The sequence below is a fragment of the Struthio camelus genome, chromosome 25 (genome assembly GCF_040807025.1).
Source record: "Struthio camelus isolate bStrCam1 chromosome 25, bStrCam1.hap1, whole genome shotgun sequence".
Classification (NCBI taxonomy): domain Eukaryota; kingdom Metazoa; phylum Chordata; class Aves; order Struthioniformes; family Struthionidae; genus Struthio; species Struthio camelus.
Window position 1 is genome coordinate 2,361,993 of NC_090966.1, and position 26,186 is coordinate 2,388,178.

At 57.2% G+C, this 26,186-nt stretch overlaps 1 long non-coding RNA gene and 1 gene segment (V, D, J or C); both read left to right on the forward strand.

Annotated features, from left to right (window-relative positions):
- The first annotated feature begins 10,119 nt into the window (after positions 1-10,119).
- On the forward strand, positions 10,120-15,012 carry LOC138062210 (uncharacterized). Its single transcript, XR_011136300.1, has 2 exons — positions 10,120-12,042; positions 13,696-15,012. It is a non-coding gene; the product is annotated as an uncharacterized lncRNA (long non-coding RNA).
- Positions 15,013-15,531: 519 nt separating this feature from the next.
- On the forward strand, positions 15,532-20,117 carry LOC138062209 (T cell receptor alpha variable 1-2-like). The segment is given in 2 exon segments: positions 15,532-16,866; positions 17,776-20,117. Coding segments are annotated over 2 exon segments (366 nt in total).
- The last annotated feature ends 6,069 nt before the right edge of the window (positions 20,118-26,186 follow it).

Sequence of the window (26,186 nt, forward strand, 5' to 3'; positions counted from 1 at the left end):
GGTTCAGTTTCTGCCCATTGCCTCTTGTCCTGTTGCTGGGCACCACGGAGAAGAGGCTGGCCTCATCCTCTTGACACTCCCCCTTCAGATACTTGTACACGTTGACGAGATCCCCTCTCAATCTTCTCTTCTCCAGGCTGAACAGGCCCAGCTCTTGCAGTCTTTCTTCATAGGAGAGATGCTCCAGCCCTCTAATCATCTTGGTAGCCCTCCGCTGGACTCTCTCCAGGAGTGCCATGTCTCTCTTGGACTGGGGAGCCCAGAACTGGACGCAGTACTCCAGGTGAGGCCTCACCAGGGCTGAGGAGAGGGGCAGGATCACCTCCCTCCACCTGCTGGCAACACTCTGCCTAATGCACCCCAGGATACCATTTGCCTTCTTGGCCACAAGGGCACACTGCTGGCTCATGTTTAACTTGTTGTCCACCAGCACTCCCAGGTCCTTCTCAGCAGAGCTACTTTCCAACAGGTCAACCCCCAGCGTGTACTGGTGCATGGGATTATTCCTGCCTAGGTGCAGGACCTTGCACTTGCCTTTGTCGAACTTCAGGAGGTTCCTCTCCGCCCAACTCTCCAGCCTGTCCAGGTCCCTCTGAATGGCACCACAGCCTTCTGGTGTGTTAGCCTCTCCCCCCAGTTTAGTATCCTCAGCAAACTTGCTGAGGGTGCACTCTGTCCCTTCCTCCAGGTCATTGATGAATATATTGAACAAGACTGGACCCAGCACTGACCCCTGGGGGACACCACTAGCCACAGGCCTCCAACTTGACTCTGCGCCATTCACCACAACCCTCTGAGCTCGGCCATCCAGCCAGTTCTCAAGCCACCTCACCGTCCACTCATCCAACCCACACTTCCTGAGCTTACCTAGGAGGATGTGATGGGAGACAGTGTCCAAAGCCTTGCTGAAGTCCAGGGAGACAATATCCACTGCTCTGCCCTCATCTACCCAGCCAGTCATTCCGTCATAGAAGGCTATCAGATTGGTCAAGCATGATTTCCCTTTGGTGAATCCATGCTGACTACTCCTGATCACCTTCTTGTCCTCCAGATGCTTAGTGATGACCTTCAGGAGGAGCTGTCTTCTCTTCTCCAGGCTCAACAGGCCCAGCTCTTGCAGCCTTTCTTCAGAGGAGAGATGCTCCAGTCCCCTCATCATCTTCACAGCCCTCCGCTGCACTCTCTCCAGTAATGCCATGTCTCTCTTGCACTGGGGAGCCCAGAAATGGACACAGTACTCCAGATGTGGTCTCCCCAGGGCTGAGGAGAGGGAGAGGATCACCTCCCTCCACCTGCTGGCAACACTCTGCCTAATGCACCCCCAGGATCCCGTTGGCCTTCTTGGCCACAAGGGCGCATTGCTGCCTCATGCTTAACTTGTTGTCCCAGGTCCCTCTCTGCAGAGCTGCTTTCCAGCAGGTCAACCCCCAGCCTGTCCTGCTGCATGGGGTTATTCCTGCCTAGGTGCAGGACCCTGCACTTGCCTTTGTCGAACTTCAGGAGGTTCCTCTCCGCCCAACTCTCCAGCCTGTCCAGGTCCCTCTGAATGGCACCACAGCCTTCTGGTGTGCCAGCCACTCCCCCCACTTTACTATCATCAGCAAACTTGCTGAGGGCGCGCTCTGTCCCTTCACCCAGGTCATCAGTGAATACGTTGAACAAGACTGGACCCAGCACTGACCCCTGGGGGACACCGCTAGCTACAGGCCTCCAACTAGACTCTGCGCCACTGACCACAACCCTCCGAGCTCTGCCATCCAGCCAGTTCTCCCTCCACCTCCCTGGCCACTCATCCAACCCACACTTCCTGAGCTTACCTAGGAGGATGTGATGGGAGACAGTGTCCAAAGCCTTGCTGAAGTCCAGGCAGACAACATCCACTGCTCTGCCTTCATCTACCCCGCCAGTCAGGCCATCAGAGAAGGCAATGCGACTGGTCAAGCATGATTTCCCTTTGGTGAATCTCTGCTGACCTTTCCAAGATGATGGAGAGTGGCCTAGCAGCAACATCCGCCAGCTCCCTCAGCACTCGTGGGCGCATCCCATCGGGGCGCCCATGGATTTCTAGATGTCAGGCTTGCCCAAATGATCTCTAACCCCATCCTCCTCAACCAAGGGAGAGTCTTCCTTTCTCCAGACTTTCTCTCTTGTCCCCAGGGTCTGGAATTCCCGAGGGCTGGCCTTAGCAGTGAAGACGGAAGCAAAGAAGGCATTCAGCAACTCTGCCTTCTCTGTATCCTTTGTCACCAGGGCACCCGCCCCATTCAGCAGCGGGCCCACATTTTCCCTAGTCTTCCTTTTGCTACTGATGTATTTGAAGCAGCCCTTCTTGTTGTCCTTGACATCCCTTGCCAGATTTAATTCCAAGTGGGCCTTAGCCTTCCTCCTCACATCCCTGCATACTCTGACAACATCCCTGTATTCCTCCCAAGTGGCCTGTCCCCTTTTCCACATTCGGTAGACTTCCTTCTTCTGTTGGAGTTAGGCCAGGAGCTCCTTGCTCATCCATGCAGGTCCCCTGCCCACTTTGCTCGACTTCTTCCTCAGAGGGATGCACTGCTCTTGAACCTGGAGGAAGTGATGCTTGAATGTTAACCGGCTCTCCCAGACCCCACTTCCCTGAAGAGGCCCTACTCCACGAGATTCTTCCAAGGAGGTCCCTGAAGAGGCCCAAGTTAGCTCTCCTGAAGTCCAGCGTTGCGATTGTACTTGCTGCCCTGCTCCCTCCTCGCAGGATCCAGAACTCCACCATCTCATGGTCACTGCAGCCAAGGCTGCTCCCAACCTTCACACCTCCAACCAGGCCTTCTTTGTTTGTTAGTACAAGGTCCAGCAGCACACCTTTCCTTGTTGGCTTCTCCACCACCTGGGTCAAGAAGTTATCATCAGTCCTCTGCAGGAACCTCCTGGACCGTTTGTGCCTAGCTGTGCTGTCTTCCCAGCAGATGCCAGGGAGGTTGAAGTCCCCCATGAGAACCAGGGCCTGTGAGCGTGAGGCTACTTCCAGCTGTCTGTAGAAGGCCTCCTCGACGACTTCTTCCTCATCAGGTGGCCTGTAGTAAACCCCCACCGCCGTGTCCCCCCATGTTAGCCTGCCCTTTAATCCTTACCCCTAGGCTCTCAACTTGCTCTTCAGCCACCCCGAGGCAGAGCTCCACACATTCTACTTGCTCCCTCACATAAAGGGCAACTCCACCACCTCGCCTTCCTGGCCTGTCTTGCCTAAAAAGCACATAGTCATCCAGGACAGCATCCCAGTCATGTGAGCTATCCCACCATGTCTCTGCAACTGCAACAAGATCATGGCCCTGCGACCGCACACACATCTCTAATTCTTCCAGCTTATTCCCCATGCTGCGTGCATTGGTGTACAGGCATTTCAGAGAGGCAACTGAGCATGCAGATTTCTCAGGAGAGGTGCAAGAGGATCCTCCATAGGCATGTCCTGTGCTGACTCCCCTGGCTGCATGCACCTGCTGGAGGCATCCTGGCTTGAGCAGCGTTTTACTGACTACCCTGTCTCTATAACACTGCCCTTCCCCCATCTTTCCTAGTTTAAAGCCCTCCTTACCAGGCTGCCCAACCTGGAAAACCCGTCTACTCCTCCTCCCGTCCTTCCCCCTCACAGGCAGGACTGAGGAGAAAGTGACCTGGGCTCCCAGACCCTTGACCACCGTCCTCAGAGCTCGGAAATCCTGTTTGATGGTATCCAATTTGCCCTTGGTGTCGTTAGTGCCCACATGGGAGAGCAGCAGAGGGTAGTAGTCTGCTGCATGGACAAGCCTTGGCACTCTTTCCATGACATCTCTTATTCGAGCCCCCGAATTGCAGGCAGCAAACCTCTCCAGACAAGAGGTCAGGTCGGCAGATAGGTGCCTCTGTCCCCTGCAGCAGGCAGTCACCCACAACAATCACTCGCCGCTTCTTCCGGGTGTTCCCACTTGGCACGGGGTCTGTCAGGCCAGTAGCTTCCCTTGAAGAAATGCCCAGCTCCTCCTCAGCCTGCAGGGTGCTAAACTTGTTCCTCAAAGGAACAAAGTCTTGAGGAGGAGCGAGAGCCTTTCTCCTTCTACGAGAAGTGACCAGTTTCCAGCCTTCTTCAACAGTGTTATGAGGTACCATTTCACACGGTACAGAGCCCTCTGGCAACTCCGCTGCAGTAGGGAGTGGGGACTCCTGGAGCTGCACGGTCTCCGAGAATACCCTCTCTATCTCTTGCTCACCTTCTTGGATGCTACGCAGCCTACTGACTTCCTCCCGTAACTCCTTTACCTGGCGATACCACTGATCAACCGCAGCACACCTTCTTGCAGGAGAGCTGACTGTCAGTCCAGGCCTCACGGAGAGGCCCTAGGCACTCCCTGCAGCTTGACAGCTGAAGAGCTGCATCTGCTGTCAGAGGGTCTGTCTGGGTTGAAGCTTCACACACAGGTGACGTAGCAACTCCAACCACCACTGGGGAACGTGCTCTGCAGCGTGTCCTGACCGTACCTGAGGAAGCACACACTGCCAGGAGAAACGAAGGTGCCTTCTTGCCTTCTGCGCAAACTGCTGCACAAACTGCTGTGTCTGTCTGCCGCCTCTGGGAGTTGTGCTCTGGATAGAGAGGCATCGTTTGTAAAAGAGAAGGTTATACTGGGGTGTCCTCCCCCTACCGGATTCAGGGAGTGTGTCTGTCCCTGCATGGGTGACTTCTGCTATGGAAGTAACAGAGAGTCAATAGTGGCAAGACTGACTCCGTTTTCCTAATCACTGCCGTATTAAGGTAGAACAAAGAAGAACTCCGCAAATTTGCATCAACTCCTTCACTCCTGCCTGGCTCGCCAGGAATTCAAACTGGGTAGAACTGACTAGAAGCTGTGGAGTTTTCTAGTAGAAGAATCCATTCTCTCTGTTCTTTACTTTATATGTGTCGCCAGTCAGAGAGTGTCAGATAGTGACCATACCACCCTGAAGAAAGGCATAGAAGTCATCTACTTATGCTAATCAGGCGGTCCTCTGTCTGAGCTGTGCACTGGACATGCTTCCCTTGCAGCTGCCAGCGTGTGTGCGCGCGCGTGTGTGAATAAAGGCTGTTTGAACTAAATTGCTGCAAGTAGAGTTTTTCTACAACACTGCAGCAAGTGCTCTTTTCAGAGACATTTCTCTTGAGGAGCCAGCCGCCTCTGTGGCCAAGGGAGAAGGAAGAGAAAAACGCCCTGGGGACAGAGTGTCGGACAGCTGAGTCCAGGCGCTTTTGCCTGTGCATGGTCCTGTCTCCACCCAGACTCTCCCTTGGGACAGGGTGGACACGGGGGCACGCAAGGGTTGCTTTTCCTGTCCTTTCCAGAACTGGCTGGGGGTGCCTCGGTCTGCCTGGGTGCCGGATGGCAGGAGAAGATCATTGGGGTGCTTGTCCCTTGCTGTATGATGGTGGGGCAGGTTGCGATCTTCAGGAGGGCCAAAAGAGAAGGAAGGCCGCAGGAGCCTCCTCTGTGTCCCTCTTGCCTGGCCACAGCCTACCTTAACCGTCCATTATGGTCCTACAGTCCCTTTGGCAACACGGCCTGGACTTCAGAGGAAGTAAACTGCGCACGTGGCTTAACCGTACAAGTACCAAACCTCCGGCGCTGAAAAGGCATGGCCCTGGATTTAGGGAGCCTGGGGCCCAGCAAGGATTCCTGCAGTTGGATTCCTTTGCTGAGCGCTTTCAGCACTAGCCCAAGATCTCTCCAGAGAGCCGTCTTGTGGTAGAGGTGTGGGCCTCAAGGAAGCCTATCTGAAGCAGCAGTGAGGGAGCTTTGCTCCACCCTCTGGGCTGAGGTTTGGAGGCTGCTTTGAGCTGGCAGAGGGAGGAGAAGGCAGGAACCCGCAAGCTTCAGCTCGCTCATTCTGGAAGGTCCCTGGTCACCCCGTGAAGAGGAGAGCTTGACATGGCCCTGATTTTCCTGGCAGCCCTGGTGGGACTGGCAGACTTTGGTGAGACACGACTTGCAGGCTGGGGAGGAGCAGGGCAAGAGTTTGTGCTGTCGGGGGTGGAAGCGGGGGATGTGAGTCCTGACCCTCCAGGTAACTGGCAGTGTTTCTGTAGGGAGGCGGGGGTTGCAGATGGGACATCGCTAATAACCTGCACTATGCCAGGTGGAATGGGCATCAAAGGAGGACTAAGACTACGCTTTAGTGTTGTAGAAAGTTGCATTCTTGCGCGCACTGTTAATGCATCTGCAATTGGAAGGAGAGAGATGCTAGATGCTAGCCCAATACTGCCTATAGGATCTTTTCTCCTAGATGTATTGGGTAAAATGCTACAGATCTGTGTAGGGTTGGGTGTAATCCCGGAAGGACATATAGAGAAGGTTAACTCAGTGCAAGAAACTCAAATGCTGTACAAGGACAGGTCAAGGACGGATTATGTGGTGTGTAGTTTGGCGAAAACGTTACCGTAAGCAGTTACGATCAGAGGCAGGGGAGGAACAGTTCATCGCTTGTCTTGCTGAAGGCGAGACCAACAGTTAATACAGCTCAGGGACTGACAGGAAGACAACTGATGGACTCAAAGCCCGCAGGATACTGCTGGAAAGTAGGATCGTCTAGGGTGTGAGGTGAGGAGTGACCAGAGCCTGCAAGATGAAGCATGCAGAGATGCACAGCTCAGCATTTTGCATGATATGAGAGGTCAGATGGAGAACGGGGATAGCAAGAGAGCTGATGAAGTAGTCAATAAATGGCCACACGGATAAGCAGAGCCAAAATGCCTTCCTGGCTTCACAGGTCATGCACAAAAGGACTCTGTGTTCCAGTTCCCACCAGAAACGACCGTCCAGGCAGGACACAGTGCAACACTGCGCTGCAATTTCTCCACCAGCAGCCGTTATCCCTACGTCTTCTGGTACCAGCGGTTCCTGACCCAGGCCCCTCAGATGCTGCTGCGTGTGGACAATTCCAAACCTCATGTGGATTCAGGGAGGTTCTCCTCTGCGCTGTCTGCTGAGAGCTCCCTGGTGCTTCTGCATGTGCAGGATGCCGAGCTCCAGGACAGTGCTGTCTATTTTTGTGCGCTGAGCCCACACTGGTGTGTACGCCATGCAGCATTGCATAGAAAGGCTTGTGGGCTGCTCTGGGGAGTGGATCCCTCCCTGCCACTGTTTGCAAGAAGCCCTGAGCTGAAGCCTGCCCAGCAACAGCACCCGGGGGTTGTGGTGAGGTTTGGTCTCTGCCTGCCAAGCCTGTGTGGCAGGGGAAAATGTCGAGAGGCACGCGCTGGTGTGACTTTTAGAGCTGTTTCTAGAACCAGGGCCTTGGATGAGGAAAAGGTTCCAATAAATCAGACATGGGTTCCAGGGGAGACAGGACTGGAGGCAGACCCATTGAAGACTGCAGCATACACAAGCCAAACCAAGCTCACAAAATCCTGTGCTCAAAATAGCTGGACCACTGGAGCAAGTCCGTAGGAGAGGTATCCTACCTGCTTCTCTCCCTGTTCCTCCTCCCGCTGTCTCCGCTCATGGCCCCAGTTGGGGAAGCGGGCTCTTGGTAGGAGGCACAACTGCTCTTGTGGTTTTGCCCCCTGGCCAAAGAGGCACACGGAAAGAATATCCCTCCCTAGCCCTGCATGTGGGAATCAGCTAACCCCGCAGGATGTGAGCAAGACCCATCAGCCAGACGCTGGACAAGATTCCCTGTTCCACCCGCTGCCAGCCCCTGCCTCTGAGCAGTCCCACTCCTTTTCATGTCTCTCCTCCAGGCCAGGGGAGACACCAGCCCTCAGCTGGGGGAAGGTCTTGCGTCCCAGAGTCGGTGTGGGTTTCTCTGCCCACCAGAAAACAGCTGGTCACCCCATTTCTGGGAACTACTTTGCCCCTCTGTACCTAGTGCTTTTTCCAAGAGATCCTGCTGGCTTTAGTGCCTCTCTTCTTGGGGGGAATGCAGGCAGTCGTTATTAGAATTATTACTGTCCTTCCTTTGAAAACATAGCCCCATGTAGACTTAAGCAGAATGAGCAGAAATTGTTATCTCTGCTGTGACTAGTGCATACAGCGGTTCTGAAAAGGTTGGGGTCCCTCCTGCCCACACCCCTTCCCATCCACTTCCTGCTCCAGGGCGCAGGGCTGCCCCATTCACTCCCTCACATTGCAGCACCCTGCTGAGTGCTCCATGTGCTCCCTGGTGGGGGTGGGGGTGCGGGGGTTGGGGTAGGGCTGGGGACAACACACTGTTAATCCCGCATCCTGGTCTCTGCTCACTGTTCAGCCCTTCACCCATGCAATAAGATGATTTTGTCACGTCGGGACTTGTGGCAGTCCTACAGCCCCTACTGGAGTCTGGTTCCTCTCGGGGGTTGCAGGCTATCCCCCCTGCACAGCACACAGTCAGACTCCCAGGCGTAGGTCGGAGCAGCGCTTCCCATTCAGCCTGCTAGAGATTCTGCAGAGAGCTGTGGTTCCTGGGCAGCACAGGAAGGAATGGGGAGAAGCGGTAGCAACAGTGGGGAAGCCTGCTCGTAGAAGAAATACCACTATCCAGAGAGAAGCAGAGACCACGGAGGAAGATGTGAAACCCCAGTGAGGCAACTGCCCTGCACCCCCAAAGGGCCAAGCAGTAGTGTGCAGAAGAGCAAGCATTTGTAGCTGGGGAGGCAAAGACAATGGTGGAGGAGAGAAAGCCACAGCAGGGGCTTTTCAGGCGCGGTGAAAGAAAACGTGCTTCCTTCTTTGCTCCCTTAGTGGTGTCATTTCCGGCAGTTCTGCTCCCTCAAGGCTGGGAGGTGGTTTTTTGACTCTCTCACACACAAACCGGAGGGTCGGGCTCAGCATGCACCTCGGGTACCTCGTCCTCGCTGCTTTCCTGTGGCAACCACTGGGTAAGCACTGACTTTTACTTGAGGCATAATTCCTCTTGTCTATGGGAAACCCTAGCCCCTTCCTGGCTCTATGTCTCTGCAGGGAGATGGTCTTGTATAGTGGGAAAATGCTGGGAGGTGTTGGCTCGTGTGTGCTTTCCCACAAATAGTCTCAGGGCACTGTTACTGTTGGAGAAGAAAAGGGAAGACCGAGAGAGGAGAAACCTGTCCTGATCCCTGTGAACCACCGGCTCCCAATTTCCTTTCGCCAACCATCCACCTCTGTCTGCTTCTCTCTTCTGACCCATCTGGGACCAATGTTTCACAACTGTCTTGCCGTGGGTCTCTTAGTTGTCCTGCAGTCCCAAATTTCTCTCTTTGCAACGCAAAAAACCTGATCTTATGAAGGCTGCTGCAGGCCCAGGCATGACGTTATTAGCTTGTCGCAGTCTCTCTCCTGGCTGGCACAAGTAGCGCAGCCTGCCCGGACCACTCATTTCCTCCTGCACGTCGGCACTGCCGGGGCTTCCTTTTGCCTCCCTCGAGCTTTGGTTTACCATGCACTCCGGGACACAGGAACCATCTGAGATGGCAGGATTTTGGAAGGAGGATGTAACTTTCTCACAGCACCCTGTGTGGGCCTCTCACCACACTGAAGATGTCCTGGTGCCAACACGTAAAGGCCAGGCATGGCAGGACGTTCCCTGGGACTCTGGACAGCAGAAGAGCAGGCAGCAGGGGCACAGCAGAGCTCTCCTCCAGGAGCATCCTGGCAGGAGGTGAGGGGATAATCATGCTGCGGGATCCACACGGAGCCAAGAACTCTGCGCTGCTGCCCCAAACCACTCACCACCTTGCTGTGCCCAGCCCTGAGGCTCCTGCTGCAGAGCAAGGGAGAGGGAGCCTTCCCCGCTGAGGCTTTTCCCTCCTGTCATGGTTTGCATCCTGAAGCCTTTTCCCTGCACAGTCCCTGACTCTCACTTTCTTCCAGGTGCCATGGGCCAGACCACTGTCACCCAGCAAGAGGGACCAGTCCCAGTGCAGGAGAGGGGCACCTTCCAGACCACCTGCACCTATCAGACCTCTAATTTTAATAACTTGCTCTGGTACCAGCAGAGGAGAGGCCAAGCCCCCCAGCTGGTCTCAAATCAGGCAGCAGCTGGCCCCAGGGAGAGTGGCCGATTCACCACATGGCTGAACACCACGGGGAAATACAGCCTCCTGCGACTGGAGGAAGTCAAGGTCTCCGACGCTGCCCTGTACCTCTGTGCTGTGCAAGACACCCTGGCGCAGGAAGCTTCCTGAGCTGTGCAAAAACCTGGGGCGGGAAAGGGGGCAGGGGTGCCTCTAGGCCAGGCCAAGCTCTGAGGCAGGAGCCCTCAGCTCTCCCTTGGTACCGCTCTTTTCCCTCCATACCCAGGGATCTGCAGGCCAAGATCCTCGTTCTGAAAGGGACTGGTGTCAATGGCCTCACAGGAAGAAGCAGCTGGTGAAAGAGCCTCTGTTGTCCCCCTACACCCCAGGATGGGACTATGCTTGCTGTGAGCTGTAGAGAGAGCATGTGGGCTGCTCTGATGTGTCTTGTCTGTACAGCACCAAGGACCGGAAGGAACTGGTAGGAGACTCCCTTGAGTCTTGCAGTCCCGCGCCCAAAACTTCTTCCCTCGCTGCACAGGGCTTCTTCCCAAATCAAGGGCAGGATGCACGTCTTGAGAACATAAGGGTGCCAGCACAAATCTTCTTCCCTGGGACTTGGAGCCCTGGCCCCTGGAAAGGGGAAAATCCTTGAGGTGGGGAGGAGCAAAGGACATGGACCAAGGCTTCCTGGTGTGCTTGACAGCCCCTGGGACAGCCTTCGCCGCCCACCACCCCACTCCACCTCAGTGCAGGCTGACCACAGGAGGGCATTAGCGTGAAAGCAGCTCTTGCAGCAGAGACTTATTCACCCAGACCTTTCTAGAGGCTGAAACCAGGAGTGCCGGATCATCAGGGCTCATTCAGTCAGGGCTCTGACTGAACAATAGTCCCTGCCACTGGTGCCTCCTGTAGGGGCTGACAAGCACCCTCCTTTCAGCAGTCCTTGTAGGGCAGGGAGATTTTGACAGGGCGAGGAGCAGAAAAGGGCTGTGACATTCCTCTCCCTGGGAATGTCGCACCCTGGGACACTCCCGTGGCCTTGTTTGTAGTCCCATTCTCAGGAAGGGGTGCAGTTGCTCCTCACCCTGCAGTCCCTGGATGGATGCCCAAGGCCTCCTGTGTGTGAGGACGTGACACATCCTTCTCTCCTCCTCCCTCCCAGCTCCCTCCAGTGGCCACTAATGCTCACCTGCGCAGGCAGGCGAGCTGCACTGCTGGGTTTCATGTCTCTTCTTCCTAATGCAGCTCTCAGGAGAAATCTGCCGACCTGTTGGTCTTCCTCCTCTCTCTGGGGCAGGCAGTCCCTCAGAGTCGTCAAAGAGTGCTGTCAGCTTGTCTGGGGCCTTGTCCTGCACACAGCACTCCAGTCCTCTTTCCTCAGTTCCTCCTCTGGGAGGTCCTCTTGGCATTCCCTCCCTCCCCTGCCGTGTGATCTTATGCACTAGTGTTTGTGGGACTGTGTTTGTGTACTAGAAGGTGTGATGGACTGCATGCAGGCCTATGGGTTCTTATGCATGTGCGTGCATGCATGTGTCTTTGAGTGCCTGTTGGCTTGTGCCTATACATCTCTGCATGCTTTCCATCACTGCAAGGAGCTACCTTCCCCATCAACTGCCTTGGTTATGGCCTCCTCGTAGCCCAATCCCACCTGCAGTTGTCCAGGCTTGGAGGCGCTCGGCACCCTGGGAGCAGTGGGACGGTGTTGCCTGAAGGGCCTCTGCCATGCCCTGCTCTCAGCCTGACTGTGGGGCTTCCCACTCTCCCAGATATTTGCTCAGGAGGGGAGGCAGGAAGAGGAGAAGGTGTCACGCCACACTGGCCTAGACTGTCCGCTCTGTCCTGAGCCTATATATTCCTGGCAGAGGAGGAACCTCTCCATAGGGCTCCACGACCAGCAGCAGGGCCACTGCTGGCCCTACCGCCTCAATAGACACATCCACACTGGCGGGTTTCAGAGTAGCGCTTCCAGCCCTGTGTGCAATGAGAGCCTCTGCCTCCCGGCAGCAAAGTGAGGCCAGTCCTGGAGAACACCCAGAACAACAGCCTTCTCGGTGCCTGCAGCTGTGGCATCTTCTCCCTCTCTCCAGGTGAGGACATGCAGAGCGTGGAGGCTTCTCTCTATTCCCAGGAAACTGCTGGGTCACATGCAGAGAGCTGTTGCTTGCTGTATGCTTGTCCCAGGTGACCCTGTGCTGTGGCATGGCCATAAGATCCCAGGCAGGGCAGGATCCCTGCTTTGTTTTTGGCACCCTCAGCCCTTCTCGCCCCGCCCATTGGCCGGACTTGACCGTGCTCTGTCTGCCTCTGCAGGGTCCTCCAGGCATTCCTGGGGTGGGGATATCAGTCAGGAGCAGCGCTACTGGACAGCCTGGGTCCCCGGGGGCTTGCCCAGGCCATGGCGCTGTGCCTGAGGTGGCCCCACTGGCTCAGTGCTTTGGGCCTGCTTTGGGCCATGGCCGTGTGGGCGTGGTTATGGTCTCCCAGCCCAGGTGGTGGAGACGGTGCTGGGGGAGATGCTCTTCATGCTGCAAGGCTGACCTTGGGGCAGGCAGGGCCGCTTCATGGGGGACTCCCTGTTGCTGCCTGCCCCGGCCTTGCTGAGCAGGGCAGAAGGCCAGAGCAGGGCAGGGGTAGGGTCACGGTCAGCTGCAAGGCAGGGACAGGGGCAGAGGCAGGAGCAGGGTGGGGGCTCCGTGTCCCTGTGTGGAGGGCAGGCGGGTATTTCAGAGGTGTCTGCGGACCACCTGACCAGCAGTTTCCAGCTAATCCGTTTGCTCTGTGGCCTTGATCTCTGCTCTGCTCTGCTCTTGGAGACCATAGCAGAGGTGGGGGCCTCCTGCAGGGCATGGCTCTATTTTTAGCACGCTCCCAAATGCTCCGTACTCTACACACGGAGCACCCCTGAGTGTGGTGCACAGCCCGAGGCACTCCTAGAATCTTCCCCTACCTGGACACTAGCTTTCCCCGGTCCAGCACAGCCCTCCCTGGCCTTGTGCTGCAAGTTCACCTCACTGTTACGCTCTCCCCAGAGAAGCAGCTTGCTTTCTTTACCATGTGTGGGCATCTTTTATTTGTGGGGCCAAAGGCAAGCAAGAGAAATGGGCCAGGCAAAAAAACAGGATCAACCGAGGCTCGCATGGCACCCAGTGTTTGCAGCATTGCAAGGCAGCCCAGGACATACAAACGCACTTTGCCTTTGCTGCAAAGCACCAGCTGCTCTGGTGCAGCTGCCCTGCCCCAGCATAGGCCCCAAATCCTGCCTCCCACCAGGAAAGCCCCAGGGCTGTCCAGAGCGTTGCTTGGGCCTGGAAACTCCTTGTTTCTTCTGCAGGAAACATTCCTTCAAAAGCAAATTGTCCTGCATTTATTCATCAGTGTTGCAGTTGGTACTGTATCTGCTGCCCTGTAAAACTTATATATTTCTACCTTCTAGGCTAAGAAACTCCAGGACGGCCGGCTCCCCCTCCCCCTGCCCCACTCTCGCCTCTGGCCCAACGGCTCCTTCGCACACCTCCTCTCCCCGGCCATGCTGTCGAGCAGCCAGCTCTCACGTCTCCCTTGCTCCTCCGCGCTGCCTGCACCTACCGAGGCAGCTGTGCCCGCCCCACTACAGCCCTTCCTCGTTGCGAGCCTTCCTCTCTTCAGCCTTCCTTTCAGCCCACCCCCCGCACCCCTCCTTTGTGGGCAGGAAAGCGCTTGCCGACGTGACTTTCTTCTCCCCTCTCTCTCTCTCTCGGCAGGGGCTGCGGCAGCAGGGAGCCCCGGTGCAGCAGGAGCCGTCGGCAGAGGCCAGCGAGGCCGCCGGCACCCGCACCATCCCCGCCTGCTCACACGCCAACGGGCAGGGGCGCCAAACTTCCTCCTGGTCGCGGCAGCGCCCGCACCGATGGCCGCAGCTGATAGCAACGGGTGTCAGAGGCGGGCCCCGCGCTCACGGCCGCCGAGCGCCTCTGTGGCGCCCTGCGCCTCGCCCGGGCGCAGCGGCAGGACGCCACGCTGTATTAGTGCGCCCTGGGAGACGCGGCGAGAGCCTGGCAGCCGCCGCTGTCGCTGTGCACGAACCCCAACCTGGCCCGCCGCGCCCCGCCCCGCTGCGGCGAAGCGGCGGGACGCTGTGCGTGCCCGGGCCCCTGTCTGCTCTCGGCACAGTGGACAGCGCTGCGGCCGGGAGCGGGGCAGCACGTTGTGCGGGGGGCGGGGGGCGCTGGAGCCAGGAGCAGAGGAGCCGGAGGGCGCCGGGCCGGAGGCACGGGTGGGCAGAGGGAAGTGCCGCTCGACCACGAGGGGCGGAGCCGTTGGTGTAGTGGTCACGGTGCCAGAGCCGCTGCCTGTGCGTCCCCGCCTGGCCCGGGAGCGGCAGTGCCGCCCACTCATGCGCTGCCCCGCTGGCTCCCCCGGGGAAATAGGGCGCCGGCAAGCCCGCCGGGCCGAGCTGCTGCCCGGGCACAGCTGCCGCAGGAGCGGCCTGAGTGCTGGGAGCCCCTGCCTCCCCCTCCGCTAGCAGCGCCCGGCCCCGTCGCCCCGGCCAAAGTGCCCTGCAGCCCGACCCGGCCTCGCAGCCCTGGAGCCAGGTCTCGGGACCCAGGGATGCAGGGCCTTTCTCGCCACCACCAGGAAGGTCCCAGCCCGTCCACCAGCCTGCAGGACGGGCTCCCTGCCCCTCGCCGACCCTCCCGCGGCCTGCCCCAGCCCAGCCCAGCTATGCCTCGGCCTTTCCGGGGCACGGGCAGAGAGGGGCGAGCAATGCCGGGACGTGGCCACAGGGCCTGCCTCGGCCCTGCCGCTGTCTCAGCTCGGCCCGGCCGTGGGTGAGTGGCGACTCCCCACGTCGCTCCCGCTCCGCTAGGGGCTCTCCCGCTCCTGCCGGCCCCTTTGTCCCTCTCGCCGCCTCCCCACGGCTCCCGCTCCCCCACCCGCATTTCGCTCCCTGCCCCCGCCAGTCCCCGGTGCTGCCTCTGCCTTGGCCGGGCCTGTGGGGCAGGGGCGGGGGCAGGGGCATGGGCACAGCGTCTGGGCAGCCTCCTCCTCTGAGAGGAGAGTCCCGGGCACCGGCTGCCCCTGGGAAACTCCCTGCGCCTCCAGCAGCTCACATTTCATGAGCCTCAGAGGCAGAGAGAAGAGGTTCAGCCCTCTCCCCTGTGTCAGCTGGCCTTTGTAACCGCCTATCAGGGAACTGCTGGCAGGTTTACAGGCTTGGGAGAGCAGAGCGCAGCTCACCACCCCTCCGTGGCCTCAGCTGAACAGGCCTCAGCTGAAGTCCGTAGGAGAGGAGGGCTGTGAATGAGAGTGGCTGTGCTGAAACCCTGCCTTCTGCAGCTCCTGCTTACCGTTTTAGCAAAAGGCCCCGCGTGAGAACTGATGAAGGATCCTTGTTGGAGGCATTCATGGGAAGAGATTAAGAGTGGGTAGCCCTTGTGCTTGCCTAGGTAGTGAGGGCCTGAGACAGGGTGGCACAAGCAGTGGGAGGCTGTGTATGCGGGCAAGTGAAGAGAGAGACTCTCTGCAAAAAACAGGGCTCCGCTTGGGATCTCTTCCCCCTGCCAGTGGGAGGGAGTGTTTCCATCTCTGTGTGAGGAGCTCCTGCAGCAAGTGCCCTTCACAGAGACGTTTCCCTTGAGGAGCCTCCTCTGCGAGGGAGAGGAGGGAAAGAAAACCCCCCGTGGGGATATTGAGCTGGACACCTGGGTCGAGGCACTTCTGTCTGTGCCTGGTCCTACCTACGTCCAGACAGTCTGGAGGGCCAGGGTGGGCATGGGTAGGTGCAAGGATCCCTTCTCCATCTCCTGCAGAGGTAGGTGCAGGCCCCTGTGTCTGGCTGGGTGCTAGAGGACAGGAGACACCAGGGACACTTCTCCCTTGCTGGGGGATGGCTTGTCTGGTTGCTATTTCTAGGAGGGACAAAGAGATGGGGGTCCTCAGCAGCCTCCTTCGTGTCCTTTTGACTGTTCGCAGCCTGCATGAGCTGTCCGTTAGGCTCCTACCTGAATGCTGGCCCTGGCCTTGAGTGTTCAGCTCTTGGGCAGCTGCTAGGGAGCCTGGGACAGAGCAATGATTGCACCTCCAAGCATGGTGGGCGTGCTTTAGACACGAGGCCATCATCTCTCTAGACGTCCTTGCCACAGAAATCTCAGCCCTACCGCTAAGCTCTCCTCTCCACTGCATCCTAAGCAAGGACATGCGGTCACTGTCTGCACAAACGCAAGTCCACACTGCCAACTTCTCTAGCTTGCCTACACTTGCCTTCCCAGGTCCACTCTGGCACTCCCACTGCAGCTCTGCGCTTCCCCTCACTCGCCTCCCAGAACTACTCATCCCTCCCAGAAGTGCAGGGTCCCAATTATCTCTGGGGATTCCAGGCAGAGGTGTTGTTCCCAGGCAGCAGAGGAAGGAAAGGGTAGAGTGGTAGAAATGATGGCGACATCTGTGCCCAGAAGAAACAGCACCATCTCCAGAGAGCTGCAGACCCTGAGGAAGGCGAGAAACCCCCGTGGGGAAAACCCCTGAAATCCCCAAAGGACCAAGCAGTGGTGTGCATTTCTGTCTGGGGAGGTGAGGACTCCACGGGGACATCAGGCCAGGAGCAGCCCCTTCCTACCATGGGGCACCCAGAGCCCCCAGGTTGCCTGCATCGTGAAGACATTCAGCAGGCTGTTGCCGGAGCTGCAACACCAGAAGAGGTGTCGCTGCCAGAAGAGGGAGAACTGCAGACAGCACGTTTCAGGCATGATAAGAACAAACCGTTTCTCTTCCTTCTTTCCTGCTTTGCTCCCCCCACAGAGTCATTTCCGGCAGCTCAGCTCTCTCAAGGCTGGGAGGTGCTTTTCTGACTCTCTCACACACAAACAGGAGGGTCGCTCTCAGCATGTACCTCGGGTACCTGGTCCTCGCTGCCCTCCTGGGGAAATCGCTCGGTAAGCACTGCCTTCTACTCTTGCCATAGTTCCTCTTTCTCCTCAGGACACCCTCACCTCCTCACCAGGTCTCTGAAGGGATCTGCTCTGGAAAACAGGACAAATGTTGGGAAATAGCAGATCGCATGGGTGTTTTTGCACCTGTTTTCTGAAGATGCTGTTACTGCTGGACAAGAAAAGATAAGACAGCAAAGGAACCCCTCATCCCCGGACCGTCTAAGACCGCCTTCTCCAGCTTTTCTCTCCCCAGCCATCCATGTCTCCCTGCCTCTGTTTTCTGATCCATCCGGGCCCGGTGTTTTGCAGACGAGTCCTTGCAGAAGCTCTCTGCTGTCTGCAGCCCCAAATTACTGCCTTGCAACCCAGATATACAGGATTTTCCAGAGCTGATGCAGCTCTGGTGCTGGAAAGCTCTCATCCCACTGACATTACTCGGGTGTCCCAGTCTGTCACCTGGCTGGCACATGTAATGCAGCATGCCCTGGCCACCCCCTTTTTTTCCATGCATGACAACACAGCCAGGGCTTCCTTTTTCCTCATTTCCCACTACTGGGGAGACACGCGAGGTGGCACGTGAGGGAGGGCAGGATGGAACTTTTTGTAGCACCTCCCCGGAGCCCTCACCGCACTCCAGGTGTTCTGGCCCTGGCACACAAGGGCCTGGCAAGACAGGAGAGCGTGGAGCTGGGAGCAGGGGCACAGCAAAGCTCTCTTCCAGGGGCATCCTGGCAGGAGGTGGTGGGATTATCACGGCGCGGGATCAACACTGAGCCAAAAACGCCAAGCTCCTGCCCCAAACCACTACTCACTACCTTGCTGCAGAGCAAGGGAGAGGGAGCCTTCTTCCCTGGGGGGGTTGCATCCTGAAGCCTTTTCCCTGCACAGTCCCTGACTCTTGCTTTCTTCCAGATGCCATGGGCCAGACCACCGTCACACAGCAAGAGGGACCAGTCACAGTGCAGGAGAGGGGCACCTTCCAGACTACCTGCACCTATCAGACCTCAACCTCTAATGCTGGTACCTCTTGGTACCAGCAGAGGAGAGGCCAAGCCCCCCAGCTGGTCTCATATCAGGCAGCAGCTGGCCCCAGGGAGAGTGGCCGATTCACCACATGGCTGAACACCACGGGGAAATACAGCCTCCTGCGACTGGAGGAAGTCAAGGTCTCCGACGCTGCCCTGTACCTCTGTGCTGTGCAAGACACCCTGGCGCAGGAAGCTTCCTGAGCTGTGCAAAAACCTGGGGCGGGAAAGGGAGGGAGGGTGGGGGTGCCTCTAGGCCAGGCCAAGCTCTGGGCAAGGGGCCCTCAGCTGTCCCCTAGCAGCACTATTGTGCCCTGCGCACCCAGGGATCTGCAGGCCAAGATCCGCTTTCGGAAAGGGGCAGGTGTCAGTGGCCTCACAGGAAGGAGAAGTTGGTGAAGGAGCATCTGCCATGGAAGGGTTCTCCCTCTGTACACCCCAGGATGGGACCGCACTTGCCCTGGGCTGCACAGAGAGTGCGTGGGCTCTTCTGATCTGATCTCCCTGCACAGCACCAGGCCTGGAAGGAATCGCGCCAGATCTCATCCAAGTCTTGCAGTCCCATTCCAAAACTCTTCCAAACTTCCGAACACACCGCAGGTTTTACTGCACTGCTTGGGGAGCTCCCCTGTGCTCGGGGACAGGCCTCAGCCAGGCAGGGTGGGCGCAGCTGGCGAGATTTCTCTGCCGGCTCTGGAGATCCATGGGGAAGAGCGTGGCAGGGTGAGGAGCAGAAAAGGGCTGCGCCGTTCCTGTCCTGCGCGTGGCAGACCTTGAAGAACGCAGTGCTTGTGAAATCCCATCTCGGCTGCCTGGGACGCAGGAGAGCCTGTTGTGAGACACTGTTGTGGCGTCCTGGTGCTTAGAGCAGCCACCTCGTTTTCTCTGCCCGAACTCTAGAGTGAAGGTGCACAGTGCCACAGTGAAGGTGCAGACCTTTCCAAGCTGTGGTTTCAGTTTCACTCTGTCAGAAGGGATGCCGGTCCTGCCTGAAGCACCCCAGCTGGGCTCTTAGATGCCTTTAGGATTAAAAATAACCTGGAGAATTTTCCTGCCTAAGGGCACGGGGAGCTCGACCTAGATAGTCCCCTTTCTGGGTCTGCTGCACGACTCAAGGAGTAATCCCCGTGTCAGGAGTAAATGCATGTTGTCAGTAACTGATCGCTCATAGAGAACAGACTATATTGCAATGTGGGGTTTTAGAAGTAGCAAGGGTATCAGTGTATGCTGGATGCCCCAGTGAGCTCTACTTGACCACCACCGGAGTCGGAGGGGTCCTTTATTGAAGCAAAGCATTCCTGTGGTTGTTCCAGAAGCTGGGACTGGGCTCTTTGATATAGGGCTGCACATGGCCCCCTCTTGCATGGTGGTGCCTACAGCCATTGCCAGCCTCATGGCAGGGGACCAGGGGCTCATGTCTTTCAGGGACTGTGTGTCTCCGGGCTGCCTCTTCCATTTCCTGGGCTGCACCGAGTGCTTCTTCTACCTGGTGAAGGCCTTTCACTGAGTCCTAGCCACCTGCCAGCGACTGTGGTGTGGAGCCCTCATGGACTGCAGGGCCTGTGTGTGCCTGGCAGCAGGGACCTGGCTGGTGGCTGCCTGCCCTCCACCCTCCAAACTAACCTCACTTTCCACCTCCCCGATGGCCAAAAGCACTGGGTGGGCTACATCTTCTGTGACACCGCAACCGTGCTGAGGCTGGCCTGAGGGGACAGCACCCTTAATGAGAGGGTGACCTTCCTGCATGTGGGGATCTTGGTGATGACCTGCTTCAGCCTCACCATCACCTGCCACCTGGGCATCATCACAGCTATGCTGGAGATCTGCTCTGCCCTAAGCAGATGCCGTGCCTTCTCTCGTGCACCTGCACGGTCCACCTCACCGTGGTGACCACCTATTGCATGCCTCTGGTCTTCATCTGCCTGAAGCCAGAGTGCCAGCACCCCTTGGACAGCACAGTCGCTGTCTTCTACTCCACGGTGACACCTCTGCTAAATCCCCTTGGGCACATGCAGCGGAGCAAAGGGATGGAAGCTGCCCTCCCCAGGCTGTCCAGCAGGAAGGAGCTGGGCGAGGGCACGCAGACTTTCAGCCGGCAGCAAAGCATCCTACTTGTGCATTTCAGGACTGCTGGGTCCTGGTGCTGTCCCAGCGGGACAATGGTGATGGGGCTCCAGAGCTTGGTTGTGGCTGGAGATACGCCAGCATGCATCAGGACTGGAGACACAGGTCAGAGTATGCAGGGATGTGAGGAGGAAGGCTAAGGCCCACTTGGAATTAAATCTGGCAAGGGATGTCAAGGACAACAAGAAGGGCTGCTTCAAATACATCAGTAGCAAAAGGAAGACTAGGGAAAATGTGGGCCCGCTGCTGAATGGGGTGGGTGCCCTGGAGACAAGGATACAGAGAAGGTAGAGTTGCTGAATGCCTTCTTTGCTTCCGTCTTCACTGCTAAGGCCAGCCCTCGGGAATTCCAGACCCTGGGGACAAGAGAGAAAGTCTGGAGAAAGGAAGACTCTCCCTTGGTTGAGGAGGATGGGGTTAGAGATCATTTGGGCAAGCCTGACATCTAGAAATCCATGGGCGCCCCGATGGGATGCGCCCACGAGTGCTGAGGGAGCTGGCGGATGTTGCTGCTAGGCCACTCTCCATGATCTTGGAAAGGTCCTGGAGAGCAGGAGAGGTGCCTGAGGCCTGGGAGAAAGCCAGTGTCACCCCAGTCTTCCCAAAGGGCAAGAAGGAGGAGCCAGGAAACTACAGGCCTCTCAGCCTCCCCTCCATCCCGGGAAAGGTGATGGAACAGCTCATTGTGGAGGTCCTCACTAAGCATGTGGAGGACAAGAAGGTGATCAGGAGTAGTCAGCAGAGATTCACCAAAGGGAAATCATGCTTGACCAGTCGCATTGCCTTCTCTGATGGCCTGACTGGCGGGGTAGATGAAGGCAGAGCAGTGGATGTTGTCTGCCTGGACTTCAGCAAGGCTTTGGACACTGTCTCCCATCACATCCCCCTAGGCAAGCTCAGGAAGTGTGGGTTGGATGAGTGGCCAGGGAGGTGGAGGGAGAACTGGCTGGATGGCAGAGCTCGGAGGGTTGTGGTCAGTGGCGCAGAGTCTAGTTGGAGGCCTGTAGCTAGCGGTGTCCCCCAGGGGTCAGTGCTGGGTCCAGTCTTGTTCAACGTATTCACTGATGACCTGGGTGAAGGGACAGAGCGCGCCCTCAGCAAGTTTGCTGATGATAGTAAAGTGGGGGGAGTGGCTGGCACACCAGAAGGCTGTGGTGCCATTCAGAGGGACCTGGACAGGCTGGAGAGTTGGGCGGAGAGGAACCTCCTGAAGTTCGACAAAGGCAAGTGCAGGGTCCCGCACCTAGGCAGGAATAACCCCATGCAGCAGGACAGGCTGGGGGTTGACCTGCTGGAAAGCAGCTCTGCAGAGAGGGACCTGGGAGTGCTGGTGGGCAACAAGTTAAGCATGAGGCAGCAATGCGCCCTTGTGGCCAAGAAGGCCAACGGGATCCTGGGGGTGCATTAGGCAGAGTGTTGCCAGCAGGTGGAGGGAGGTGATCCTGCCCCTCTCATCAATGTGTACTGGCCTCTGTGTGCTCTTTCCCTCTGTGGACCCTCTCCCAGGCTGCCCCTGGAAAAAAGGCATTGGTCAGGGCGGGGGATAAGGTGGGAGCTCAAGGGGGGACCTTTCATCACTCCCAGAGGAATGAGAGGGAGGGACTCACTGCAGAGGAGCCTCTTTTGAACGCTGTGCCTTGGAGCTGAGGAAGGCCTTTGTGGCTACGCCAGAGCCTGTGGCCATCAATCCTTGCCTTGCTGCATCTCTGCCCCAAAAACGCCCCCTTGGCCCTGCGAGGTCAGTGGCCCCACGGGCTGTTGGGAATGGGAGCTGTGCTGGGGGAGGAGGCTTGGGCAGAAGACGTCGGCGAGGAATGACGGGAGTGGGGAAGGCCAGAAGAGCCTTGGGGATGGATCACAGCCTCCACTCAGCTTCCCCTCCCCTCCATTGTGTCATCATAGCCAGGGGGAATTCCACAACATGGGAAGGGGCAGAGGAAAGGACTGTTGCCACTCCGTGTGGGCTCACCACCCTCATGTGCCAGGGCAGCCCCAGGACAGAGACCGGTTCGCAAACCCCCACGATTGCTCCGTGGTGCCTTGACACCCAGCTTCACTATTAATGCTATTTAACTTTTCTTTTCTATGATACCTGACCATTTCTTGTTGGCCCTCCACCCTTGGCTTAAGGTAGCCATTAAAAGGTTGGGCCTCCCTCAAGCGCCCATGGGTGCAGAGGTTGGGCCTCCCTCAAGCGCCCATGCGTGCAGAGGAGGAACTCTTGAATGCCATGGTGGCCTCGAATTAGGAGTCTGGCATCCAGGGCCTAGGCAAAATTTCCTTCCTGATCCTCCTGCCCATGGTTCAGGGCACAGCCCCCATCTCCAGGCGCATTGCTCCAAGCAGCATTGCTCCAGGCACTGGGCATCTCTTGCCGTGCTCAGAGACCAAGGCCTCACCTCTTCCCCACAGAGACCTGCAGCCCTGGCACTGGGGGGTAGGGTGACACACGCCAGGAAGCCACAGGCCTCCATGAGACTTCTTCCAGAACAGGTCACAAGAGAGGCTCAGCATCACAGTTGAAATGGTCAACAATGTTCTCAGTGCAGAAAGGCACCTGCAGCAGCAGAGCCACCTGGGAGAAGGTGACCACAAAACCCAGTACCCACGCTCCCAGGGCCAGCAGGAAGCAGCGTTTCTTGCTCAGGCTAGTGCTGTAATGGAGCATTATGCCTACAGCAATGTAGCGATCTCCGAGGAGAAAAGGCTACCGGAGGAATAAGTACATGGCGGTCAGCAGGTGCTGGTCACTTCACACGCTGAGAGTGACAAGGCTGTTAGCCACTAGGGCTTGGAGATACCTGGCAGAGATGACAAGTAGGGCCATGTGCCACCCGGGGAGGTCACAAGCATCCTTTCTCCTCTGCCATGGTTCTAAGAGTTAGGAAGGAGGGTTTTTCAGAGGGAGGTTTCAGCCTGTGAGAACAGCAGGAACGTACTTTCAACAAAATGTCTTTCCTTTGGCTTGGCGGTCTTTCTCACAGCCTCTCTTCACCACTAACCCCTCAGTCCTCCTCCTTCCCCCCTCTCTCTGCCTATTCGTCCCTGCAGGCAGCCATACAAAGATCCGTCGATCCTTCTCCGGGCACTCATGCATCACAGAAATCCCAGAAATCACAGAATGGCCAAGGATGGAAGGGACCTCTCGAGATCATCTAGTCCAATCCCCCTGCTCAAGCAGAGTTATCTGGAGCATATTGCCGAGGATCGCGTCCAGGCGGGTTTTGAATATCTCCAGCCAAGGAGACTCCACTACCTCTCTGGGCAACCTGTTCCCGTGCTCTGTCACCCTCACAGGAAAGAAGTTTTTCCTCGTGTTCAGCTGGAACTGCGTGTGTTTCAGTTTGTGCCCGTTGCCTCTTGTCCTGTCGCTGGGCACCACGGAGAAGAGTCTGGCCCCATCCTCTCGACACCCTCCCTTCAGACAGTTCTACACACTGAGGAGATTGCCTCTGAGTCTTACAGAATCACAGAATCGTTTAGGTTGGAAGGGACCTCTGGAGATCATCTAGTCCAACCTCCCTGTTCAAGCAGGGTCACCTAGAGCATATTGCCCAGGATCACATCCAGACGGCTTTTGAATATCTCCAGGGAAGGAGACTCCACCACCTCTCTGGGCAACCTGTTCCAATGCTCTGTCACCCTCACAGTGAAAGTTTTTCTCAGGTTCCGATGGAACTTCCTGTGGTTCAGTTTCTGCCCATTGCCTCTTGTCCTGTTGCTGGGCACCACGGAGAAGAGGCTGGCCTCATCCTCTTGACACTCCCCCTTCAGATACTTGTACACGTTGACGAGATCCCCTCTCAATCTTCTCTTCTCCAGGCTGAACAGGCCCAGCTCTTGCAGTCTTTCTTCATAGGAGAGATGCTCCAGCCCTCTAATCATCTTGGTAGCCCTCCGCTGGACTCTCTCCAGGAGTGCCATGTCTCTCTTGGACTGGGGAGCCCAGAACTGGACGCAGTACTCCAGGTGAGGCCTCACCAGGGCTGAGGAGAGGGGCAGGATCACCTCCCTCCACCTGCTGGCAACACTCTGCCTAATGCACCCCAGGATACCATTTGCCTTCTTGGCCACAAGGGCACACTGCTGGCTCATGTTTAACTTGTTGTCCACCAGCACTCCCAGGTCCTTCTCAGCAGAGCTACTTTCCAACAGGTCAACCCCCAGCGTGTACTGGTGCATGGGATTATTCCTGCCTAGGTGCAGGACCTTGCACTTGCCTTTGTCGAACTTCAGGAGGTTCCTCTCCGCCCAACTCTCCAGCCTGTCCAGGTCCCTCTGAATGGCACCACAGCCTTCTGGTGTGTTAGCCTCTCCCCCCAGTTTAGTATCCTCAGCAAACTTGCTGAGGGTGCACTCTGTCCCTTCCTCCAGGTCATTGATGAATATATTGAACAAGACTGGACCCAGCACTGACCCCTGGGGGACACCACTAGCCACAGGCCTCCAACTTGACTCTGCGCCATTCACCACAACCCTCTGAGCTCGGCCATCCAGCCAGTTCTCAAGCCACCTCACCGTCCACTCATCCAACCCACACTTCCTGAGCTTACCTAGGAGGATGTGATGGGAGACAGTGTCCAAAGCCTTGCTGAAGTCCAGGGAGACAATATCCACTGCTCTGCCCTCATCTACCCAGCCAGTCATTCCGTCATAGAAGGCTATCAGATTGGTCAAGCATGATTTCCCTTTGGTGAATCCATGCTGACTACTCCTGATCACCTTCTTGTCCTCCAGATGCTTAGTGATGACCTTCAGGAGGAGCTGTCTTCTCTTCTCCAGGCTCAACAGGCCCAGCTCTTGCAGCCTTTCTTCAGAGGAGAGATGCTCCAGTCCCCTCATCATCTTCACAGCCCTCCGCTGCACTCTCTCCAGTAATGCCATGTCTCTCTTGCACTGGGGAGCCCAGAAATGGACACAGTACTCCAGATGTGGTCTCCCCAGGGCTGAGGAGAGGGAGAGGATCACCTCCCTCCACCTGCTGGCAACACTCTGCCTAATGCACCCCCAGGATCCCGTTGGCCTTCTTGGCCACAAGGGCGCATTGCTGCCTCATGCTTAACTTGTTGTCCCAGGTCCCTCTCTGCAGAGCTGCTTTCCAGCAGGTCAACCCCCAGCCTGTCCTGCTGCATGGGGTTATTCCTGCCTAGGTGCAGGACCCTGCACTTGCCTTTGTCGAACTTCAGGAGGTTCCTCTCCGCCCAACTCTCCAGCCTGTCCAGGTCCCTCTGAATGGCACCACAGCCTTCTGGTGTGCCAGCCACTCCCCCCACTTTACTATCATCAGCAAACTTGCTGAGGGCGCGCTCTGTCCCTTCACCCAGGTCATCAGTGAATACGTTGAACAAGACTGGACCCAGCACTGACCCCTGGGGGACACCGCTAGCTACAGGCCTCCAACTAGACTCTGCGCCACTGACCACAACCCTCCGAGCTCTGCCATCCAGCCAGTTCTCCCTCCACCTCCCTGGCCACTCATCCAACCCACACTTCCTGAGCTTACCTAGGAGGATGTGATGGGAGACAGTGTCCAAAGCCTTGCTGAAGTCCAGGCAGACAACATCCACTGCTCTGCCTTCATCTACCCCGCCAGTCAGGCCATCAGAGAAGGCAATGCGACTGGTCAAGCATGATTTCCCTTTGGTGAATCTCTGCTGACCTTTCCAAGATGATGGAGAGTGGCCTAGCAGCAACATCCGCCAGCTCCCTCAGCACTCGTGGGCGCATCCCATCGGGGCGCCCATGGATTTCTAGATGTCAGGCTTGCCCAAATGATCTCTAACCCCATCCTCCTCAACCAAGGGAGAGTCTTCCTTTCTCCAGACTTTCTCTCTTGTCCCCAGGGTCTGGAATTCCCGAGGGCTGGCCTTAGCAGTGAAGACGGAAGCAAAGAAGGCATTCAGCAACTCTGCCTTCTCTGTATCCTTTGTCACCAGGGCACCCGCCCCATTCAGCAGCGGGCCCACATTTTCCCTAGTCTTCCTTTTGCTACTGATGTATTTGAAGCAGCCCTTCTTGTTGTCCTTGACATCCCTTGCCAGATTTAATTCCAAGTGGGCCTTAGCCTTCCTCCTCACATCCCTGCATACTCTGACAACATCCCTGTATTCCTCCCAAGTGGCCTGTCCCCTTTTCCACATTCGGTAGACTTCCTTCTTCTGTTGGAGTTAGGCC